The 24377-nt window shown below is 40.7% G+C and overlaps 5 protein-coding genes across 5 annotated transcripts; 2 read left to right on the forward strand and 3 right to left on the reverse strand.

Moving 5' to 3' along the window:
* Nucleotides 1-1867: 1867 nt before the first annotated feature.
* LOC308283027 (chymotrypsin B-like) lies at nt 1868-5855 on the forward strand (the record flags this gene model as incomplete). The annotated part of the gene is made up of 6 exons (XM_080723412.1): nt 1868-2023; nt 2783-2862; nt 3225-3300; nt 3433-3613; nt 3990-4123; nt 5691-5855. The coding sequence occupies 6 exons, from the start codon at nt 1868-1870 to the stop codon at nt 5853-5855; spliced, it is 792 nt and encodes a 263-aa protein (XP_080579538.1).
* A 13167-nt stretch (nt 5856-19022) lies between these two features.
* On the reverse strand, nt 19023-19433 carry LOC308284295 (histone H3.2; the record flags this gene model as incomplete). The annotated part of the gene is made up of 1 exon (XM_080724872.1): nt 19023-19433. The coding sequence occupies one exon, from the start codon at nt 19431-19433 to the stop codon at nt 19023-19025; it is 411 nt and encodes a 136-aa protein (XP_080580998.1).
* Nucleotides 19434-19744: 311 nt separating this feature from the next.
* Nucleotides 19745-20128, forward strand: LOC308284296 (histone H2A-like; the record flags this gene model as incomplete). The annotated part of the gene is made up of 1 exon (XM_080724873.1): nt 19745-20128. The coding sequence occupies one exon, from the start codon at nt 19745-19747 to the stop codon at nt 20126-20128; it is 384 nt and encodes a 127-aa protein (XP_080580999.1).
* An 837-nt stretch (nt 20129-20965) lies between these two features.
* LOC308284301 (histone H2B-like) lies at nt 20966-21340 on the reverse strand (the record flags this gene model as incomplete). The annotated part of the gene is made up of 1 exon (XM_080724878.1): nt 20966-21340. The coding sequence occupies one exon, from the start codon at nt 21338-21340 to the stop codon at nt 20966-20968; it is 375 nt and encodes a 124-aa protein (XP_080581004.1).
* Nucleotides 21341-22593: 1253 nt separating this feature from the next.
* Nucleotides 22594-22905, reverse strand: LOC308284305 (histone H4; the record flags this gene model as incomplete). Its single annotated transcript, XM_080724882.1, has 1 exon — nt 22594-22905. The coding sequence occupies one exon, from the start codon at nt 22903-22905 to the stop codon at nt 22594-22596; it is 312 nt and encodes a 103-aa protein (XP_080581008.1).
* Between the last annotated feature and the right edge of the window lie 1472 nt (nt 22906-24377).

The following is a 24377-nucleotide window of genomic DNA, read 5'->3' on the forward strand; positions in this document are numbered from 1 at the left end:
AGTGTTGTTCAGTGTAGGTCCAGTTCAGACTACAGACCACAGATCTGAGGATCATATCAGTGTGTCTGTTTTGACAGCTACAGACATCATATCACTGTGTCTGTGTTGACAGCTACAGACAGATATGAGTCAAATAACCTTTGTGCTCCTTCTGCTTTGGACCTCAGGTAAAGTATGACTCTGTATCCTTGTCAGGCGACATAACATTTACAATGTAGGCATTTATGTGGTTATTGCTTTTTGTAAGATACTTAAACTAAGCACTGTACTTAAATGAGTACTTAACAAATAAAAAAAAATAGTTTCTATCAATTACACACCCCATGAAGCTTTGAATTCACTTTTCTTTCCCAACTAATAATTTGATGACCGGCGAAGTCGATGTCCTACTGACGAGCCACACGGTTGTCAATGTTTTGGCTCAGTAATATGACAAAGACAAACAGTCCATGAATGCAAGGCTTCATTGGGTGTGTAATATTGATAAGAAATGTAGAATTCTTTGGAGTGAACAACTCCTTACATTTTTGCATCTCCAACATACTTCAAAGACAACTATGATGACAAGAACATACAGTATGAAAACATTTCATGGGCTCAAATTAATATTATTATTATTATTATTACCCTTACCCTTATTTATTTTATTATCCACCCTAGGGCTTTTTTTTGGTGAGATAATGATTCAAATAATAGATACAGTAGCCTGTGTTTGAGGTATATTCATTGTGGTTTACAGTTTGGTTATCATCCTGGCTGTGGGAAGGATTCTTGCTCTTGACTCATAGATTTGTCAGATTTGCTGTAAAGAATTTAGCCTCTAAGTGTAAGCTTCACAACATCCAAAATGAGTCATTTTAGGTTTTGACCAGTGTAGCACTAGTTTTAACTGGTACTCTCCATCTTTTCACCAGGCACATCTCTGGCATCAACAGTCCACCTGCATTATTCCGCTGAAGATGTAATTACTGTCCACAATGGTACCACAGGGAGATGTGAGTACAGCAGCAAACACTGTAGGCTACTCAAGTGTTTGAAAATGTATATGATTTTGATGTTGTCATTTTATCATTTCAGATCTAAAATATAACATTATAAATGCTTGTCCTATAGAGAATAGGACTGACTTAGGTTGACTTAGGCAATCATGAGAAAAAAAAGAATACATTTATAATTTTGGATATTTTTATCTACCTTATTATTATTATTTGTTTTTGTTTATTAGAATATTTCTGCCTAACTCTACTCTCTACTCTACACTGCTGATTCACCATTCATTTTTGCCTTTCTTGAGAAGAAAGTGGTTTTGGAATGTAACAAGCATTCTAAGAGGCTGAGGACATAGGCAACTAGAAGCAGTGCTCTTCTGAGCACAGGTCTCCACCAGGCCACACAAATTGCCCTGTTATAGCGCCACCATGAGGGCCATTTGAAAAATTTGGGGCAGAGGTTCTGAATTGGCATCTAGGGAGTGTGTGTGCTCATTTTGGCAGCGACCGGGCCAACGGCGCCGGAGATTAGCTGTACACAAACTCGGAGGACGAATGGGCCTGTTATAGCGCCACCATGAGGCCCATTTGAAAAATTTGGGGCAGAGGTTCTAGATTGGCATCCAGGGAATGTGTGTGCTCACTTTGGCAGCGACCGGGCCAACGGCGACTGAGATTAGCTGCACACAAACTACGAGGACACACACACGCACGCACGCACGCACGCACGCACGGACGGACGGACGGACGGACGGACGGACGGACGGACGGACGGACGGACGAAGGGGAAAACATACTCTCCCCCAAGCCTTCGGCTGGTGGAGACAATAAGGCACAATGTAACAGCAGCGTTACAAAAAAGTGTGCCTTACGCAATTATGCTACCGGTATGTGTGTCCATGCACACATATTCTTCAGCCTGTGGTGTTCCTGCCATCAAACCAAAAGTTCCTGAATGTCCCAGTGATGGACTAGGTATCGTCAACGGTGAGGAGGCTGTACCTCACTCCTGGCCCTGGCAGGTCTCCCTGCAGGTACGTACTACAGCAGACCTGGGCATTGTGCGGCCCGGGGGCCGTATGCAGCCCTTTGGTTCATTCTGACCGGCCCTTGTAGGGTTAATGGCAAATTACAAAATAAACACATTTACAAATTTTACCTCATTCATGGACTAAAGCTGCATTTCTTTTATGTTGAAGTTTTTTATTCACGTATACATATGGACGCAATGCGAACATCAGCATGTGTGTGTGATCATTGGATGTTGTTTCAATAACAAGCAGGTGGTCAGACTGGTCACACGTCAAAACGACCTGCCTTACCAAACAAAAATGGCTAAAGTGGCAAAAAAAAGAAAAGTAAATGCCGAATGCCGGGTTTTCAACAGAAACTGGACTGCTAAGTATTTATTTACTGAAGTCAGAGGTAAAGACGTGTGGTTAGTTTGCGGGGAGCATATCTTACAGGGAGCACTGCCTTTTGGCCTGGCCCTCCACAATATTTTCTGTTGTTCATGTGTCCCCATGGAGAAAAAATTGCCCACCCCTGTACTACAGTATACAGTATATTTTGTGTGTATTTGTGTGTATTTGTGTGCGTGTGTATTTGTGTGCATGCGTGCGTGAGTGCATGCGTGAGTGCATGCGTGCATGACCGTGCATTCATGTGTTGCGAATAGATGGATGAATGTTAAGGTGGGGAAGCTATATGTTGTGCCATTTCATAATAGCTGAATTACTGAGAAACTAATAGAAATCCTACTGTTGCTAAATGAAACCTTAATGTGACTTCAGACCAATTCAGGCATCCAGTTCTGTGGTGGATCACTGATCAACAAGGACTGGGTTGTGACTGCTGCCCACTGCAAGGTCAGGTAGAGTATAGACAATGTCTCCCTCTAAAAAGAATATTGAATTCTATCCGCATATTCAATCCGCATAGAGTAGAATTTCCAAAACCGGGACCTGAGGCAAGATAAATGCACATGCACACACATGCACGCACGCACGCACGCACGAACGCACGCACGCACGCACGCACGCACACACACACATACACACTTGCGGGATACGTATAATCAATAATAAATACTGTACATTCATTCAACATACTAGAAGTAAAATACGATAATGGATACAAAACCCCAAGCAACCTGTTACAACTCACTTGGTGTTTTTTTTTTTTTTATCAGAATCATAAAAGTACTTTAAGTAAATCTCTCTCCATCTTTTTCAGCAAATTTAACCGTGTAATCCTGGGCCAGCACAACCTCAAGAACAAATACAACATCCAGGATATGGGAGTTGGAAAGGTTGGTGATCTGTTTCATAATTATGGCACATACCGGTATAATGAACATTATTTTAACCATGTTCCTGCATGGCTCCAGATTGGAGCATTTAATCAACAACACATTAAACAAATGATGTAATTTCCCTGATAGGTCATCAATCACCCCAACTACAACCGCCGAACTACTGACTATGACATCGCACTGATCAAGCTGCAACGCCCTGCCCAGATGAACAGGCATGTGTCCCCCGTGTGTGTGGCTGAGACTAGTAACAACATCAATGCTGGCACCAAGTGTGTGGCCACTGGCTGGGGCCTGACCCGCTACAAACGTGAGTGCATAACAAAACGCACTCTTTCCATCAATCAACAATACAGTGACTGCATGGGCTAGAGTGGATTTGTGCATGCACTATCACCCCTGTCAAATAAAGTAGGCTACCTTGACGGCTGTGTGATATTCATCTTTCATTTAAATTTACAAAACAATCCTTTCATAGCATAACACCACAATTGTCTTGTCTCCCAACCCTGAGTGCAGTCACAGACAGAACTCCTCCCTTCTAAATAGTAGCCTACATTTTATTCTTCAGGTTAATGGTTAAATCATTAACGAGGTTGTTTAAAGGTCCTTATGCATTTGTTATTGTCCAGAACCATCCAATACTCAAAGGTCAAACTTAACCTTTGAATTGTGTCTTCTTCCAGCTCCTCGGAGTCCTAACCATCTCCAGCAAGTGTGTCAGTCCATCACCAGCTACAAGACGTGCAAGAGCAAGTACAGGGGCCAAATCACCAACAGGATGTTCTGCGCTGGAGCTGGTGGAGCTGACACCTGCAGTGTGAGTAACAAAATTACAAAAAAAGAAAAGAAAAAAAAATGTTAGTAATGTGGCTTGCGGCGCCAAAGTCATGCACTTGTACATATTGCTTTCATGTTCAAGGAAGTTTCATGTTCAAGCAATCATCCTTCCATAAATGTATAGAGTCAGAGGGGGTCCCTGCTAGCTTGACAGTATTACAGTATAGGGCAAAGCGTTTCATCCTGTCATTTGCCAAGGCACCAAGGCAGAACATGCACCATTCAAGAACGGAAAATAAAGAGAAAAGTGCGCTTTTCAGAACTTTTCCAATTCTCCACCAGACCGGGTTTGCCACACATACATCCCGACTCCAGACAATGGGCATATTTTGTCCTTGCCTTATCCCTAAACTTCTTTGCCTTTCTTTTTTGTACTATTTTGAAAAGCATTTTCGTCTATTTGAAGTATTTAGAAATGTTTTTCAAAATAGTAAAACAAAAGAGAAAGAAGTTTATAGCGAATAAAGGGTATTATGGACAAAAATATAGCTGAATGTATCCCTCCCTATTTGTGTGGGCAATTGTCAAATGTTAATTCCGTTTTATAGGTTATATATTATATAACTACCAGTAAGACTCCCTAATCGGGAGATAAGCGACCGTAGGTCACTTATCTCCACAAATAGGGCAAAAATTTGTTTTTCCAAAATCTTCCTGATCCATGTTGATGACATGAGTGTAGACATAGTGTGTAGTGATTTTCGTGATTTTAGGGCAAAATCTGTAGGAGCAGTGTCCAAAAATGTGTTTTAGAAATCGGCCTGAAGGTGGCGCTAGAAGAGGGGCATGTGAGAATAGGTACCGTGGCGGACGAATAGGTACCGGGCCCGGCTCTCCCGGACGCTCCTAGCCCGAGTTACGGCATTTTATGTGAGCTGCAGTGGAGGGGGTCCTGACCACTGGGGGGCATCCGTTCTGGAGCAGCAGGAGTGGGTGGTCCCCAGGAATTCCCTGTGAGCAGCCCCGTTGGTGGTCATTTGGTCATTTTTGCACATGTGGTCATTTTTTACACCTGGGGGTCGCCCAGGGACCTGGGGGTCCCTGGAGCTCCGGGGGTCCTTGGAGGTTGTAGTTTGGCAGGTAAGGAGTGTGTGTGCAAAGTTTGGCATGGATGGGGGCAACGGTTGTGGAGATATGAGCAGGACAAAAGTGTGACGTGTGACTGACGGACTGACTGACTGACTCACTCACGGACAGCCCGTGGAGGTTTTGGTAGTAAATGCGACCTGCGGTCGCAATAATATAAAAATTATATCGATTTTTGTCAACTCAATTCTGTATTTCAAACCGTATCAGTACTAATTCTCCGTACTATCGACACTAGTTTACCTAGTAGCCTTTAGCCTTGTCACAGTCCTATAATTAAGTTGCGGCTGCACTTGTACATATTGTGAGTCCTTGACATGTTTTCGTGGCTGGGAAATGAGCTTTGCAGAGCGGACACAGTGTCAGCTGGCCCTTGCTGGCCCTTGCTGGCCGTGCGCGCTGGCTGGGGGGTCGGGGGTGTGGTCAAGTGGTTAAAAACGTATAATTGCTTGCTGTTTCAGGGTGACTCTGGTGGGCCCCTGGTGTGTAAGAAGAATGGAGCCTGGACCCTGTTTGGTATTACTTCCTGGGGCGCGGAAGGCTGCGACAGTAACTACAAGCCTGGTGTTTACACCTTCATCCCCAACGTGCGTGCCTGGATGGACCGGACCATGGCTAACAACTAAATGTAAACAGCTGTTAGTTGGCATCAACACAATCAATAGGGCATGGGTTACTGCTGCCACTGAAAAATCTGCCATTCATTTTTCCAGTTTTACATAAATATTTATATGAATTATTTTAAGAATCAAGCCATCCAGGATCCCGGTGAATCATGACCATAAAACCAAATTCTGTGATAAAAAATAAAATAAAAAATTACAGATGTTTTAGTGGCGCAAGAAAACCACCCCCACTGCTATGCCCGGCCTGAGCCAATACAAATGCCTGGGTGTATGATATGTGTCCTTGATGTGCAACTTGTTTACAGTGATACATACATACGTTTTGCTTGAATAAATACATATTTGAATTTCAGTTGTGTAGTTGATTCGCTGTAAATCGTGTTCTCATAGAGAGGATTAGCCCCATCTGTTAGCTTCCCTTTCAATGTTTCATTGGGGGGGACTGAGATTTCCATCCAGAATCAGGGTGCAGGCCAAAACAGTGCAATATTGTGTCAAAAATGTATACTGTCCAAAGTTCGCACATACTGTATAAAGAAGTTGTGGTAAAATTTCACTGTGAAACAACTGTTTAATTTTAATGTTGTATATGTATTTTTTTTACAGCCTGCACAGCTGCAATTATAAAAAAGTAACATATAAAGTATAAAACTATAAAGTGTGCTCTGATCAACAGCAGATCATGATCAGCTTCTTTATCAAATATGCGTATAAAAGGCTGAGATGCTATAGGATTGAGTCCAAGTCTAGCTGAACACACACAACATTGCCTTTTCATGTTAATCTTTCATCTCTGCCTTTATCCCTAACTTAAGGCTAAATCCACCAGGATATGTCATTGTTATAACACTGCAGTTAGTATGGTAGCCTACATGAATATCTATCTTTAGAGCAAAGACTTACTTGAACTCATTTTTAAGACCTGAAGCAGCACTATGTCACTGTTCAACAACTATAGCATATTATGCCAGAAAATTACAAAGTTTCATGTTCAAGCAATCATCCTTCCATAAATGTATAGAGTCAGAGGGGGTCCCTGCTAGCTTGACAGTATTACAGTATAGGGCAAAGCGTTTCATCCTGTCATTTGCCAAGGCAAACATGCCAGTCGAAGCACGACTGGCCAATCACAGGGCATCCTGGTTGGACATGCTTGCGCCTTGCAGGGACTCTTGGGTAATGAAGTCAAAGACGTTGGCTACAATGTCATTTGTGTCCCAAAAGGCCACTGATACCCCAAACTAGTGTTTGGGATCCTATGACATGCTGTTGGACAAAAAAAAATAATAATAAGGGTAATAATAATTATAATAATAATAATGCTTATGTGGCCAACACAAGACCACAATTTCAGGGTACATAGAGTCACTTTGGTCCCTTCACTTTGGCTCTTCCTAGTACACAGAAGTGTCAAAACCACACTGCTCAAGTAAAGCACCCGTCTTTCACACATACATCATGCCAAGATGTTTACAGCTAAAAGCTAACTTTCAAACCACAAATGCAATTTACAATTTAGGCATTTAGCATGGCACTCTAATACAGTAAGCAAGGTATACACGAGTTAATGCATATACATCAAATGCATACACTAATTTGGGATCATACGTAAACCAAGAACCGATCATCATATCAGTCGAAACAGTATAGTATCCAAAAATAAATAATATTGAAACTATACAATGCAGATAAAACATGGGAGATCCGGGAACTCAAAGTTAAAAAGAGTAAAAAGCCTTTATTTTCCCAGCATGTGTTGATGTTAATGACAGGTAGCCTATTCAGAGAGATCTAAGTCACAAGGATATGAGGGCTGCAAATGTTTACGAAAACCTTTCAGATTTGAACATATAAGCGTATGGCACCATTCAAGAATGGAAAAAAATAGAGAAAATTGCACTTTTCAGAACTTTTCCAATTCTCCACCAGACCGGGTTTGCTACACATACATCCTGACTCCAGACAATGGGCAAATTTTGTCCTTATCCCTAAACATCTTTGCCTTTCTTTTTTGTACTATTTAGAAAAGCATTTTCGTCTATTTGAAGTATTTAGAAATGTTTTTCAAAATAGTAAAACAAAAGAGAAAGAAGTTTATAGCGAATAAAGGGTAGGCCTATATGGACGAAAATATAGCTGAATGTATCCCTCCCTATTTGTGTGGGTTTTGGACAAAATCTTGTACAAAAGTTGAAGCAATTGTCAAATATAATTCCGTTTTATAGGTTAGATATAACTATAATATAAATTATATCGATTTTTGTCAACTCAAATCTGTATTTCAAACCGTATCAGTACTAATTTTCCGTACTATCGACACAAGTTTACCTAGTAGCCTTTAGCCTTGTCACAGTCCTATAATTATATATAGTTGCGGGTGTGGACTTTCTAAAGATGAGAAGCGCACAGAGCCTCTTCGTGACAAATACATTGCCCTCTGGACAAAAATACAATTATTGTGCTTCCTCTTTTCATCTCCCTAACGTGCTGCACCTGCATTTGAGGCAAATTAACAAGCTCAGACAAAGATATCAGCAAGTCCTACAGAACAGTGAAACCACAAAAGCACTTTCGGTTGAAAGGACTTGTCCATTCGCAAGTTACATTTATTTCAAAGCAGTTCACAATCGCACACAAGCCTAAACTAAAAGTTGCTGGCCAAAATCAAACAACCCAACAATCACGCTTACTATATTTTTGTTAAAATTCTATTTTTTGCCACAGACATATAAAATGATAAGACAATAATATACCAGAAACACATAAAGAGATAGCCCTGAATGACCATAAAAGGTTTGTAACCCTCTCAGATAAAACATTTGAGAACCACTATAGTACAAGTGGACTCATAATGTAGTCTCGTAAACCCGCCTGTTTCTGCAATTCTGATTCAATCGCTAGTAAGCAAATAGAATAGTAAATCGGTAAATCATAGTAAATATGTTCTGAAGCAAACCTGGAAACCTAGGCTACTTCATCATACGATAGTGTCGCACAAAAGTAGAGAAAATAGCAGATCTACAAGCAAACAATGCATCGTGGTGCGAGGCATTGTGTGCTTGTAGATTGGCTATTTTCACTCTTAATGTTTCATTAAAGCCGAATTACTGCATGCATGCCCTATCTTGTGCGTGCCTGTTAAAATGATGAATACATAATGAATGTTTTTGGACACACAAGGTTTCCACCCGACAACACCTTAAAGGAGTAGTTCACCCCCAAAATTACTTTTTTCTATTAATGCATGGAGAGTAGAGTTCAATAATATTTTTTGGTTTTTGTCACATTCCTATAAGACAACAATTTGATTTGAGTAAATTTTCCCCAATTGATTCCGGATGGTGACCCGTTTCGAAACGGGTCACCATCCGGAATCAATGGGGGGAAATTTATTGTTATCACATTTTTGTCTTATGAATGTGACAAAAACAAAAAAATATTATTGAACTCTACTCTCCATGGCATGAGTAATTAATAGAAAAAAAGTCATGTTGGGGGTGAACTACTCCTTTAATGTCTACCAGTGCTGTGTTCTACCTGATACAGGGATATACGCCATATGCTGTGAAGAAAAAAGAAAGTCATAATAATAGAAAAAGCGTATGCCCTAGTGAACATTTCAAAGTAGCGTATCTGATAGGCAGGATCGTAGATTATAGAATGCCCTCAAAACAAAATCAATCATCAATAGCTCTTGAAACGGGCCTCCAGATTCCTAGGGCCGCCCCTGCCAATGTGAGTACAATGCATTATAATTCTGCTTATAGCAAGTGTTCATTATGGTAAATAGAAAAAGAACTGAAGGAAAGAAAATAGCAAAGTGTATTAACTTTATTATAAAACGTTATTTACAAAGCACATTTTACATAGCCTATAGTTGACCGAACTGCTGTGCAGAAAAAACAGAAAACAAAAAAGAAAAACTGCCTACAGTAGTGACAATGGAAGAGAGCAGGGACACTGTGCGTGCGTGCGTTCACACGTGCGTGCGTGTACAGTTTACAATGGAGGTTACCCCATTGGTAGCACTTTACAATAAGGTGCCCTAATAAAGACTTATTAACAGTTAATAAGATACTTAATAACTGTTTATTAACTCTTATAAAAACGTTATTAAACCCTAATAAACACATTATAAACTGTATAATATTAATCTTATAAACAATGAATAAACTACTTATAAGATACTTATTAACCTTAATATATACTTAATACATCTTAATAAAAGATTAATAAGAACGTATTATATGTTTATACATGTTAATAAATGAATAATAAGAAAGTCAAAAAACCTTAATTAACACCTAAATGAAAAGGGTTAATTAACAACTTATAAGTAACCAATAAACCTTATTATATTTTAATACAGGTTAATAAACCATCTTAATTAGGCATCCATTAACACGTTAATTAGGCATTTTGTGGGTACCTGTTGTAAAGTGGGAACATGTCTTATTAACTGTTTTACCGATTCGGACGTTCCGGTCCCGTTCGCCCCAATGTTCAACCCAGCTCGTTGCCAATACGAACGCTCGTTCTTTTACCTTGTCTGATGACTGTAAGCTGATGAGGGGTCGCGCGGGTGTCTACAGTAAAAACATCTCCCGTAATGCTGGTTTCAAATGTCCACCACGCGTAAACATCAATGATGTCCAATTCACTTCCTGGCTGTTCTCTGTGGACCTGATCTAGATTATGCATTTTTATGCTCTGAACGACGGCAAGCGGAGCGGCCCAATTCACATCTTTGCTTAAGGCTGCCCACTGCCGCCAGCTAGGCTAAAGTACACATATAATAGGTCCAATATTGTTTTTTAAATAATGAATAGCTCTTTTTCTATAACATCGCAAAGGTAAGCTGCTTTTTGCTGGCACCAGCCCCAATAAATTCATAATAAATCTGGCAGCAGAACTGTTAATGATTTGTTGAAGTTAATAAAACTGTTTCAATGTTAATAACACACTTTATTAAGGATTTGTTGATGTTTATAAGACATGTTCCTACTTTACAACAGGTACCCACAAAATGCCTAATTAACGTGGTAATGAATGCTCAATAAAGATTGTATTAATGTTAATGTTAATAAGGCACTGTTTCAATGTTATTAAGAAATCTATTTAGTAAGGTTAATAAGGTACCTTTTCATATAGTTTATTAAGTGTTAATTAAGGTTTTTTGACTTTCTTATTATTCATTTATTAACATGTATAAAGATATAATAAGGTTTATAGATGACTTAATATTGACTTGATATTGTGTTTAATTAAGCATCGTATAAAATGTTTTATTACGTTTTTACAACGTTCTTATTAATCTTTTATTAAGATGTATTAAGTATATATTAAGGTTAATAAGTATCTTATCTTATAAGTAGTTTATTCATTGTTTATAAGATTCATATTATGCAGTTTATAATGTGTTTATTAGGGTTTAATAACATTTTTATAAGAGTTAATAAACAGTTATTAAGTATCTTATTAACTGTTAATAAGTCTTTATTAGGGCACCTTATTGTAAAGTGCTACCGGTGGGGTAATTGCATTTAACAGAAACACATTTTTGTCATCATTACAATAACACCAAGATATAAACAGAAGTTGAAAATAAAATAAAACATAATCTCACACATATCAGGCACGCGTGCGCGCGCGCACACACACACACACACACACACACACGTGCAGTGGGGTTACCAGGGTAAAAGACCAACTCAAAATTATGATACAATACTGAAATGATTGGGCAATTGATCAAATCTCCTCCATCTCTCCCTTTCTCTTGTGTTAAGACAAGATGGGCCCTATTTTGAACCAGGTCTTATGCCTTATGCCTTAACTTCTTTGCCTTTTTTTACTATTTTGTTTTTGTTTTTTAAATATTTCAAATAGCTGATCTGCAAGTGCACAACGTGCAGATGTAGATCAGCATTTGAAGTATTTAAAAATGTTTTTCAAAATAGTGAAAAAAAGGTAAAGCAGTTGAGGCATAAGACCTGGTTCAAAATTGGGCCCGATATGTTTTATAAACAAAGTAATTTGATTACAATTATCCTATATTACATTTAAGAACTGCAGCCAGCGGTTTTTGTCAGTTTGTGACTCACGACCAAATGCAGCACTCCAATTGGCTAGGACTGATCACGTGGCACACGTGCCGACGTCCTCACGTCACACCAGCGCCATACGTGCAGACGTAAAGTCAACACCAGGCTAACAGTTAGCTAAACAAATGATGTACTCACGTTTGCATAGTCAATAGCACTACTGTCCACATTCCAGTACATTCCATCACTTAGGCACGAGTCCCGATCACATTAACATAATCTTCATGTATGTACATCCCATCCGCCACATTTTTTTTTTTTTTTGTAGATGGGAGCGCGTGACCCTCTAGTTTGAATACATTCTGAACTTTGCCCATGCTGGAGACCCCCTCAACCCCCAACCTTCACTTTGAGAAGCCACTGATAGACATGCTGATTAGATTTACTACAAAACACTTACTTAAAGTGTGGCCGGGTCAGGGTACATTGGGGTTGATGACGAGTATTGTGGGTGGGCTCCTGGCGGCAGCGCGAATTTCAGCGCAGCCAGGGGACAGTTGGAACACACTTCCGTGAGAGGCGGCAGCAACAAACATTTCTCGAGGGACACACGTCTCGAATGCGTGCGGATTTGATATTACGCTGGTGAGTTGTAATTGCAGTTTACTCCTGCACTATCGCTAAAAGACGTGTAGGTTGTCTGTCATCTTTCGTCTAGTTTGACATGTTGATTGCGTCGTATTCTATAGGGAGAAAAGCAGCCAGCCGAAACAGGGACGGGAGAGACGGCGTCTGTGAGCTGTGTGTAAAACACAGCGTGCCGTGTCCCATGGTGGCGTGTCGTAACGCCGGGGTGTCAATTCATTTACTGAAATGTAAGTCTCTGTTTTGTTATATGGCTGTGTGTGACTACTGGGTTATGGTAACGATATGTACTGTTATTCTGAGTAACTAAATGGGACAACATGTTTGTGGTTCTGTCTAGTGCACAGCACACGAAGCGTGAAGCCACGTTGAGTTTCGAGTGTGCGTCAGTCAGCTGTTGTGTCTCGGTGAGTCCGTGGCTAATTCATATGCATGCGCTTCGTAATGTATGATAATGAGGGTTCATGAATGGTCATTGTGCTGTGATGTTTATTATGTTTATTTCTGTGCCATTACAGGTGGTGATCATCCGTGGTCACTGCTTTTAGTTTTGCTATGTATTTAGAAAGGGGTTTGTTAGGGTGAAGTTTGACTTATTGTAAAGTTCCATCTGTCTCGAGTCTTATTGTTTGTATTTGTAATTGTGATTAATGCACTGTAGTTGAGATTCTTATTATTGCCACGTCCTATTACTGCTATAGTTTTATATTGTGATACCATTAATAAAGATTATATATTTTAATATAAAGTCGCACATGTGCACAAACACACACGCACCAGAGCTTGATAGGAACCATGCTTTTTGTGTGATTTAAATTAAAACATGGAAGTGTTTTAGTATTGTAGTTTTACTGTGATTTATTTACATTAACCACTAACAGACTTTGCCATTATGCCAAATTGCAAATAGCTGACCTACACATGAATGCCATAACGATGCATTGAGAGTTTGTTTCACTATTTTTGTAAGAAAGTGGCCCAAACTAGATTAAAAGTAGACACTTAACAGCAGCCAAATGAAATCAAAACCAATTTTTATTTTTCAACATAAAACATAAAACAGATGCATCATTATCATCAACCCAACAGCCATGGATCATAACAACATGGCATCATCATTGTATGGACATGGACATACAGATCAGTGTTCCTCTACAAGACACGTTATCCTCATTGTCATACAGTAATTTCCCCTTTGAATGACTCATTGTGTCAAAATGTCCCTGAGCAAAGACTCTTAACCCCTACAGTAGCTGCTGCCCGGGCGCTGGATTGAAGGAGGAGTTCACCCCCAAAATGATTATTGATTACTAACACCTTGGAGACTTGGGTCCCCATCCGGAATCAATGGGGGTACATTTACTATAATCAAATTCCTGTCTTAGGAATGCGACAAAAAACGAACAGATATGATATGATTGAACTCATGTCTCCATGGTATGAGTAATCAATAGAGAAACAAGTCATTGAGTGGGTGTACTACTCCTTTAATAGCATCCACTGCTCCTAATAGTTAATGCAGAGACACATTTCACATTCCGTATGTGCAAATATATATTTGACATCATCATCATGTTCCAGTTACAGTGACTTTCCCTGGCAACATTTTCAGAGGGATAGTACTATCGAAGTTGTAAACGAATGGATAGAGCATGTTAGTGAAAGTGTGTGTGAAGGTGTGAAGGTGTTTGTTAGTGTCGGCATCAGAGAATGACAGCTTTCCTCTGTTCCAGTCCAGGTGGACTCTGATCCTATGGTGTATCTGCCTCTGTGGGAGTGGGAGAGAGCTGAATACGTCTGGCGAATTGAGAGTGTACATATGACCATTGAAACCCATATTCCAACACAGATTGTCATCATCATCTGCTAACACACCCACCTCCCAGTCTGTACCGTGTCCAACCTCAACATCCCAGCTGCGAGTCCCTGAGTCAAAGCCCTCAGAACCCGTGACAAAGAGAGGTTCATGGAATCTCTGCCCTAGATGACCTTGACGGGTCATCTACGTCGCATGCACAGCTCACACTGGTCATATCATCAGACACCTTCTGTGTTGGATGGGCAGTGTTGGGGTTCAGGATGACAGGATGATAGGAGATCATGTCCTTCATCTTGTTCCAGACTCTGAAGGTCAAGTTGCTCAGGTGCTTTGCCACATCTAGCATTGCCCCTGAGATCAGATGAGGGTCCTGTTGTGTGGACGGGGACGCGGGGCGCTGGAGTCTTTCCACCGTGGCCTTGTAGTTCTGTAGGAATGAGATGTCTTCAGCTCTCAGCTCCTCCTCCACGGCTCTGATTGTGCGTGAAAGGGTCAATATCTCTCTGTTCAGTCCTTCAATCTTCTCCAAGGAATGTATGTAAGGGCATTACTCCCCCCCCCCCTCCTTTTTACCTCCCCTTTTTGAGCGGTGGTCACGCCGCTCCTATACGTGGCCGTGTGTGTAGACGTACGTGTGGGTGGGTGCGTCCGTATGTAGCCTACAGTACCTTTTATGACCACACATGTTAAGGGAGGGGCACTGTTTTCAGGCCAGGCCAGGCACACACACACACACACACACACACACACACACACACACACACACACACACACACACACACACACACACAGGGGGGAAGGGGGGAGGGGGGGGGTTGGTGGGTAAGAGGGTGCTGTTGAGACTAGCCTGGGGGGGGGTGACAGAATTCATAGATCTAGGGGGTAAACCACCGCTCATTTCACACAGGTGTGATTTTTTACATATCAAAGCCAAAATCGGCCTTTAAATATTAATTACAAAAGAGTATAAATAGACAAAATATAAAAATGGACAGATATTACAATAATTGTTTCTCTCTTTTTTTCTTTTCTTTTTTTCCTTCTTCACAGTGTAAACAGGTGCCATGGCTTTAGTCTCTTTTGTCGTTACATATGCAACAAATTAACACAGAGGAATGTATGCTGATTTGATTTGCACGAAAACGATTGACTCAAAGACTCGCATGAGTCCTACAAATCTGAACATGACTGGAAAATATATCACATCTCCCACAATTCAACCCTCTCAGAGTTACATATGCAACACACTAGCACAGTGCACAAGTGGGTATCACAAACTTTGATTACAATTATTAATATAGGCCTATTTTTTATCCCCTCAACCCTCACCACCTTTGAGAAGCCACTGGTATGCTGATTTGATTTACACCAAAACGCTTATACTCTTGGTTTGTACAGAAGTGCCTCATTCCAGGACTATGAATATCTAGTATCTGCTCTGCTGGTTTTGGTGTGAAGCATCTTGATGTGTTCAACACCCTCCCCTCCCTCCCCCGCAGGATCGAGCTGAATGTCTGAGTGAATTCAAATCATTTTGCATGCTGATCACAAATTGGCTCATTAAGTTTAGATGTAGTTGTAGATCTAGATTCTTTCAACCTGGCCTCCCTTTGTTGGCCGATTGGGCCTAGATTATGTCAACAATGTACAAACATAGGTGATCTCTGCACGTCACACACTGTGTGTCACCGGTGGTGTCACAATGTTTGATTCATTGAAGACTTTATTAGAAGTTTGCATAGGAAAAGGTACAGTTTCATGACGGTACAGTTCACTGGTACAAGGTCTACTAAAATACCTACTAAAAGGAGAGCCATGAAAAGACTAAGCTTATTTCCACAGGAAACCATTAAAGTATCTCATATAACATTGAATGACAGACGAATAGAACACAGTAGTACTATGCAGTAGATATATGTAAATAAAAATAAAGAGAGAGAGAAAAAAAAAGGGAAACCAGTAATTCAAAACAAACAGTAAGTATATACAAAGAAGGGGCAGGGGAGGGTAGGGTTGGGCTAGGTTAGTTTTTTTTACCAGTTGCGAACGGCTGCTGCCTGTAAGTGGTTTTTCAGGGCAATTTTAAGTTTTCAAAGTATTTTATTGAATTTTGCACATAAGTTACAGGTCATTTCAAAACTTTACATAATAGGAGCATTTCAAAAATACATTTTACAAACTGGGTATTATAAAGGAGCAATTTCAGGAATACTTTTCACTGGACATTAAATAACAATAGAGGAGAAATTCAAAAATAAATTTCATAAGTTACAAATCATTCAAAATATCCCATAACAAAAAAAAAAAAAAACATTTCAACAGTAAGAGAAAAAAACATAGCAAATAAATATCAGTGCTTAAGGATTACATTTGAAAAATAAGATAACATTACATTTGAAAGAATAAAGCAACATTATAAAGTAATTACTGACCAATTTAGTTTTGGGGGGTTTCTTTTCAAGTCCATTGTTTTTCGTTTTCTTAGTTCAGTTTTTATTTGCCTCAAGACAGTGGCAGAGTCCACAAAGATGTTGTCCGTTGACATCTTACATCTTGTTTTCCATATTTTATAAATCGTAACACATATACACAGCCAAAATAAATCAAAATTCTCTTTTTCACAGATAAAATTGGCGTATAAAGTGTCTCTGTGGCAGGGCACCTTGACTCCCATGTCAAACATTTGGCTCCAGACAAGTCTTGACCTGGGGCAGTCAATCAATAAGTGATATATTGTCTCAAACTCTTTACAGTCTGGAACCGGGCATTCTGTGGTATTGCAGGCCCATTTTAAAACCCCTCTGACGGGGAGTCGGCCATGCACGGTTAACCACATTACATCTCTGATATACCCGGTGACAAGGCCGCTATTTAGGCACTTTATGAGTGTTTTACTTTGTTCTAAGGACTGGTCTCTAAACACTACCAGACCTCCATATAGATAATCACTTATTATATTATATATTACTTTATTTGACTCAGGGCCATTTTAAAGGATGCTAGTGATCCACACTCCTTTATGGCCTTCGGTAAGGCTTTCCACATTTTGTTGGTATAGCAGAAAAAGGAGTTTGACCCTTTGTTGGTTTTGACTCTGTGTTATTAGAGTTATTACATTAGGTAAGATAACACAGATGAAATCAGATATCGTTTTAGATGTTTCTTAAATATCGGCAAGGTGATATATACTCAAGCTCCGAATCATTCACAATCACACGTATTTAAATGTTTTGGTGTAAAATCTAATCAACATGTCTATCAGTGGCTTCTCAAAGTGAAAGTGGGGTTGAGGGGGTCTACAGTGTTTATTTTAATAGCCTAATTTAATCCAATTACTTCGTTCTTCAAAGTATCTCGTCCAACCCCCACATACATACACACATATTATTATTACATTCCTGTAACAACTATATTATAGGGATAATAATCATGTCATCTAGTTACCCAAAAGTTGGTTTTAGACTGGTCTAGATTAAACGCGTTTTCTCCTTTATGAACTACTATGCTATTTGAATGCATTAACATATAAGCCAAGGTGTCCATAAGCAGGCGGTGACCTCTAGTGGTATAATTGTGACATTACATTTTATTTTCACAATATATAAATAAGTAACAGTGTTATAACATATAATTAAATAACAGAGTAGGCTATAGTCCGTATATGGCCCCATAACAGCAACACAATAAAACCAGACGTTAGTTTAACTCTGAAAGTGGACATGTAAGGGTCATTATGCACTTTCAGAAAGACATTACATCAGCTTTTACTGTAAAGTCTGGTCATGGTCCATAATGTTATTTAGTGGGTTCTCTCTATCTATGCCTACATGCTAAGACATGCCTCATGCTATTTTACTCCACTCAGAGTAGGAATTGTTGACACATCTAACCTGTTTTCTTTCATTATAACAGTATAATTCCCAAACGTTTTAGCCTGTGACCAAAAAGATAAATTAGAGATTCGTCCAGGACCCAAATTAGCAGATCTACATGCTCACAATGTGTCGCTTAGCGCCGTCTTGAGAGCTTGTAGATCGACTATTTTCAGTTATTATTATTATTACGTATGTGTTTGTTTGTTTGTTTGTTTGTTTGAACATTTGTCAAATCCATATTTGTTTATAATTTCTAAAAGTAAAATGATCCATATTTCATATATTTTTACTCTGGCTTCAAATGGGTCCCGACCCAGTGTTTGGGAAACCGCTTTAGAACATCTCAACTCCTTCCCTTTTTTTGAAAAGTGCAAATAACCGCCCATTGCCTGCCTGTGACAAAGCCTTTTGTTCTCAGATTCCCGGGCTTGTGTGGTCACTGGTAGCCTAAATCAAACGGTTGTTCATGAAGTGTCTGCCAAGCCAATATTCTATTTGATTCATTTACAGCTACTGCGGCATAATTCTTAGAACGAGGACATAAAGTAGCCTACTGTGTATACAAATATGAATTACGTCAGCTTGTAATTTCTCCTGATTTAACGTTATAAAATATTGCTATTGCAGTTTTTGCATTATAAGCTTATTGATATTTTAGTTTCAATAAATGTCTATCGTTGGCTTACTTATATGTAAAGACCGTTTACAGGAAATAATGTCTTCTACAGAAACATTTGGTGGCTCTTAAAAGAGCCGTTTTGGGGTTCGGTCAGTGACGGATAGTTTATGCACGTTCTCCACGGATACGACGGGCCAGCTGGATGTCTTTGGGCATGATGGTCACCCTCTTGGCGTGGATGGCGCACAGGTTGGTGTCTTCAAACAGACCGACCAGATAAGCCTCGGCCGACTCCTGCAGAGCCATGACGGCGGAGCTCTGGAAGCGCAGGTCGGTCTTGAAGTCCTGGGCGATCTCCCTCACCAGGCGCTGGAAGGGCAGCTTGCGGATCAGCAGCTCGGTGGATTTCTGGTAGCGACGGATCTCCCTCAGAGCCACAGTACCAGGGCGGTAACGGTGAGGCTTCTTCACTCCACCGGTTGCCGGCGCGCTCTTACGAGCTGCCTTGGTAGCGAGCTGCTTCCTGGGGGCTTTGCCTCCGGTGGACTTACGGGCGGTCTGCTTGGTTCTGGCCATTTTGCTATCTGCTGCTTGAACAGAGAAGTTGTGATAAAGATGAGCCCAAACTCGTCCTTTTTATTTCAGCGGCGCTGAGACGCCGTCTTTCTCTGATTGGTCTGTGGTCAGGAACCTCCTTGTTTGGGCGGAACCAGAGTTTAGACTGGGAGGAGCCGATCACGCCACTAGTAGTGATTGGTGGGGCGCACACAGAGTATCTCCGACCAATCACATAATAGTGTGTTACAAAGTCAAACTTATAAAAAGGCTCGTATTCCTCTCCTCCATCACATTTCTTTGAGCGAATACTCCAGAAATAAACCTACAAAATGAGCGGACGAGGTAAGACAGGCGGAAAGGCCAGGGCGAAGGCTAAGACTCGCTCATCTCGTGCTGGGCTCCAGTTCCCCGTTGGTCGTGTCCACAGGCTGCTGCGTAAAGGCAACTATGCCCAGCGTGTCGGTGCCGGCGCACCCGTCTATCTGGCGGCCGTCCTCGAATACCTGACTGCTGAGATCCTGGAGTTGGCTGGAAACGCTGCCCGTGACAACAAGAAGACTCGTATCATCCCCCGTCACCTCCAGCTGGCCGTCCGCAACGACGAGGAGCTCAACAAACTGCTGGGCGGAGTGACCATCGCTCAGGGCGGCGTGCTGCCCAACATCCAGGCTGTCCTGCTGCCCAAGAAGACCGAGAAAGCCGCCAAGAAATAAACCTGCTTAATTCTTCTGAATAAACCCCACAAAGGCTCTTTTAAGAGCCACCCACTAATTCAACAAAGAGTTGCTTCTAATAGCCTCTGAGGAGAAAATATAGGCTAAATAATACAATACCTTATTACAATTGTGAACTACGCACTGTACTGCAATGTTACTGGTCATATTCTACATGAGCTTATAACCATGACAGAATATAAATAGTAGTAGGTACACTATATTTCTATGTTCTTGTATTTATATGCGTTTTTGCTTTGGGGGAAAAAGGTGAGTGTTAAACAAAAAAAGAGAAGAGTAATGTCCTTATATTATAATTGTGTAATTACTGTAATGTACGACTGTATTCATGGCTTCTTTGACTGCTTAAAATGATTGTAAAACCTGCAAAATGTTCAATAAAGTTTATTTAAAAAGTAATATATTTTACAACTTAAACACTTTAATCAATCTGTTCGATTATTAGTTCTGTGGGTCGTTTCACGCATGACAACTAATACTTCTAGTAAAACATTTTTATCTACACTTCATAACATACTTGGCTGCCAAAATAAAAACATGAGGCAAGGACACGCATCTCAAATGACAAATGTGAATATACATTACAAGCATAATTATAGCGATGCACCCATTAAGTTTATGGATGCTACTGTAAGGACTGTTATGCCATGTTTGTCTTTGTAAACTAGTAGCCAGCGTTACTTAATTTGCCATGTCTTGATTGTAGTCTCTGTAATCACAATAGCTGATAATGATTTTCGCATTTGGATCAACTCTTTGTTGGAAAAGATGGGTGGTCCTTAAAAGGACCGTTGGTTTGGGAGTAGAATATTGAGTTTACTTGGAGCTGGTGTACTTGGTGACAGCCTTGGTGCCCTCAGACACGGCGTGCTTGGCCAGCTCACCGGGGAGCAGCAGGCGGACGGCGGTCTGGATCTCCCTGGAGGAGATGGTGGAGCGCTTGTTGTAGTGAGCCAGACGAGAGGCTTCACCGGCGATGCGCTCAAAGATGTCGTTGACGAAGGAGTTCATGATGCCCATGGCTTTAGAGGAGATACCGGTGTCAGGGTGGACCTGCTTCAGGACCTTGTACACGTAGATGGCATAGCTCTCCTTCCTGGACTTTCTGCGCTTCTTGCCGCCCTTGGCGGCGGTCTTGCTGACGGCTTTCTTGGAGCCCTTCTTGGGCGCTGGCTTGGCAACTTCGGGCATCCTGGCAGTATTCTATCAGTGACAAGCAGTGAAGAATGTGACGAGAGAGCGCAGTTGCACCATTATTTATACACAGCCAATGCCAATGTAGTTGTGTGACTCCCAGCATATGATTGGCTGATCCTCCCACAAAGAGGGCGGTGTCTTTATTTCTGTATGATTTCTCCCGCTCGTGCGCTCTATTGTCCCTGTAATATTTTGAGCGGCTAAATATGCACTTAGGGTAAATGTATATTTTAATGTCCATAAAGGTCCCCAAAGGAAACAGTGCTTTCTTGACTAACAAAAGGTATAGACTATTTCAGTCTGTCCATTCATTGAGACAATGGCATTATTCCCAAAATTAGTCTATAAATTACTATAATATAATAAATAGTTAATTAAGTAAATGTGATTCCGCTCTTCTGGGCTTAGAAAAACAAAATAAGCCCCTTTTCGACTGCTACACCACACCACACCACACCGCACTACATAAAAATATCTACATTTTCCATTACACAAAAGTACCCCTATCGGTGAGAAACAAATTGACCCTTTTAACTGTGATTATAATACAATATAAATTAGTATTACAACTATTCTAAATTATAATACACTATAATGGATTATAACTGTGATTATAATACACTATAATAGATTATAATTGTGGTTATAACACTATAGAATCTATTATCTATAAATGAAAAGTCAGTGAGTGATCATTATGAAGTGTTTGGCCCTGTTTGGCCTAGCTCAGACCTACTCTAGAGTGGATACTTTTTAATACCACGTTTAGTACCAACTTCACACCACTCTACCCAGGTCCATGGAGTGGAAAACCTGGCATAAGTGGGCGGTGTGGTGTGGTGTCGGGCCTGTGGAAAATGGGCTTATGTGCATTAGCAGCAGTTCTATTTCATGTTAATATTCAAATCATAACTTATTCCACAACTAAAGACAGGTTACGTCTTAGATCAAGGATGGTTTGCATTGCAAGGCTACAATTTAAGTCCCGTGCTGCTTAAATGTGTTTAAGCAAAGCAAGGTTTAATTTGTGCGAATAGACGTTTCTGTCTGGTCGTACGTGTGGAATTACAACATTGTGTTTCTTTATCAGCACAGTGAGTTCATTTTGTTTTTTTTATCTGATATTAACATGTACAGTATAAAAGCTGTGGTTATGCACAAAGGTGGGAATAAACTCGTTACATAACGTGTGGGTGGCTCTTAAAAGAGCCTTTTGGGTTGTTTGTTGGTAGATCAAGTCAGCATTATTAACCTCCGAAGCCGTACAGAGTGCGTCCCTGTCTCTTCAGAGCATAGACAACATCCATGGCAGTCACGGTCTTTCTCTTGGCGTGCTCGGTGTAGGTGACGGCATCACGGATCACGTTCTCCAGGAAGACCTTGAGGACACCGCGGGTCTCCTCGTAGATCAGACCGGAGATACGCTTCACACCGCCACGGCGAGCCAGACGGCGGATAGCGGGCTTGGTGATTCCCTGGATGTTATCACGGAGAACCTTGCGGTGCCGCTTGGCGCCTCCTTTTCCCAGTCCCTTTCCGCCTTTTCCACGCCCACTCATTTTGCAGCTTCAGTTGAGATGAAGATTCAGAAGTGAATGATTCCAGAGCGCTGAGCCATGCCTTTTTATCTGTGTTCTGAGGACGTAAGGGAGGACAGGCAAACTGCCATACCCCTCCCCCATCACACACACGCACCTCCCCTCTTGTTCATTTTGGTCACATCACCCCTAGTCTGGGATCACTTCACTTTTCGGGTTTGTAACCGGTCTGGAGCGGAAACCACAAAACGTCATGTTTTGTAGTACTCAAGGACTACAATTTCGCCGGAAATATCCACCGGAAACAGTTTTAACCCAAAATAATTCCCCTGCGCTCAAGGACATACTTTTAGGGCCTACCTAATAAACTCCTCGATGCGGAGTAGTTTTGCTTTTGAAAAATTAGTTTGGTATATGCATGTTTTAGTCCAACTTTTAGCGACCGGCAAGACCACACTAGGCTACTCGAGCATTTTAATAGGGATTGGGGAAACAAACGGTGGGAACCAAATCAAAGCGACGCCGCTTCTTCTAGTGGTTTCCGCGCTTTAGGCGGAAACCAAACGGTCTGTTGTGAACGAACACCAGTCTCTCTCCCGGGAGAAAGCCTGGTAGGCGAGGTTACATCACCCCCTTGTAATACCGGTATTGCTAGTCAAGTCCTCTATATCATAATCATTTATTTTTTAAACGTATCGCACCAATTCATATTCTTGTCAATGTACATTTGGTGTTGCTGAATACATAGGCTACATGCCTAATACACCCTCTGCCATAGCATTTCTTTCGACTCTCAAGTTTAAACGTTTGTATTGTCACAGACATAACCTAAATAAAGTTATAACAATTCATCAATAATTAAGTATTAATACGGAATTCTTGTCTCGCTTATTTGAGGTGGATCAGGGTTACTATGTATAATAATGTTCTGAACTATAACAATGGTACTATAGGGTACTATTCAATATCAATGTTGAATTTGAAGTTGAACCAACACATACTAGTCAGGACAATAGAGAATCTAATAGTGATTTATGAATTAACAAAATTAGGTCATAAAGGAGGTGGGTGGGTTTACAAGCTCTATAGCTAAAGTGAGAGGAATGGCCATATAGGAGTTAAGCTGGTTGCACACTGCTGCGTTTTTCGGGCCGAATATCGGAGTGAATTTCGGAGAGCGTGAATAAAAAAATCAACCTCACGTTATGTCAGTCAAGTTTGCACACTGCTGCCCGTTTCGCGCACCACTCTGTCCCTTGCTCTCTCTATCTCTCTCTCTCTCCTTGCCCTGAAAAACGCATTTCGCAACGAAAAACGCAGCAGTGTGCAACCACCTTTAGGCTGTGGTTATATTTATTAATTTTGTCATAAATATATTTATGTCTAGACTGTTGTGTCATTAAGTATTTGTGAGTGGCACTAGACCGCACTAGACCATTAACACACAGACAAACTGGTTATTATTCCAGCATATAAAGTGAGGATACTCTTAT

This window comes from Nannobrachium achirus (genome assembly GCF_963921795.1).
Source record: "Nannobrachium achirus genome assembly, chromosome: 4".
In the NCBI taxonomy this organism is placed as follows: Eukaryota; Metazoa; Chordata; class Actinopteri; order Myctophiformes; family Myctophidae; genus Nannobrachium; species Nannobrachium achirus.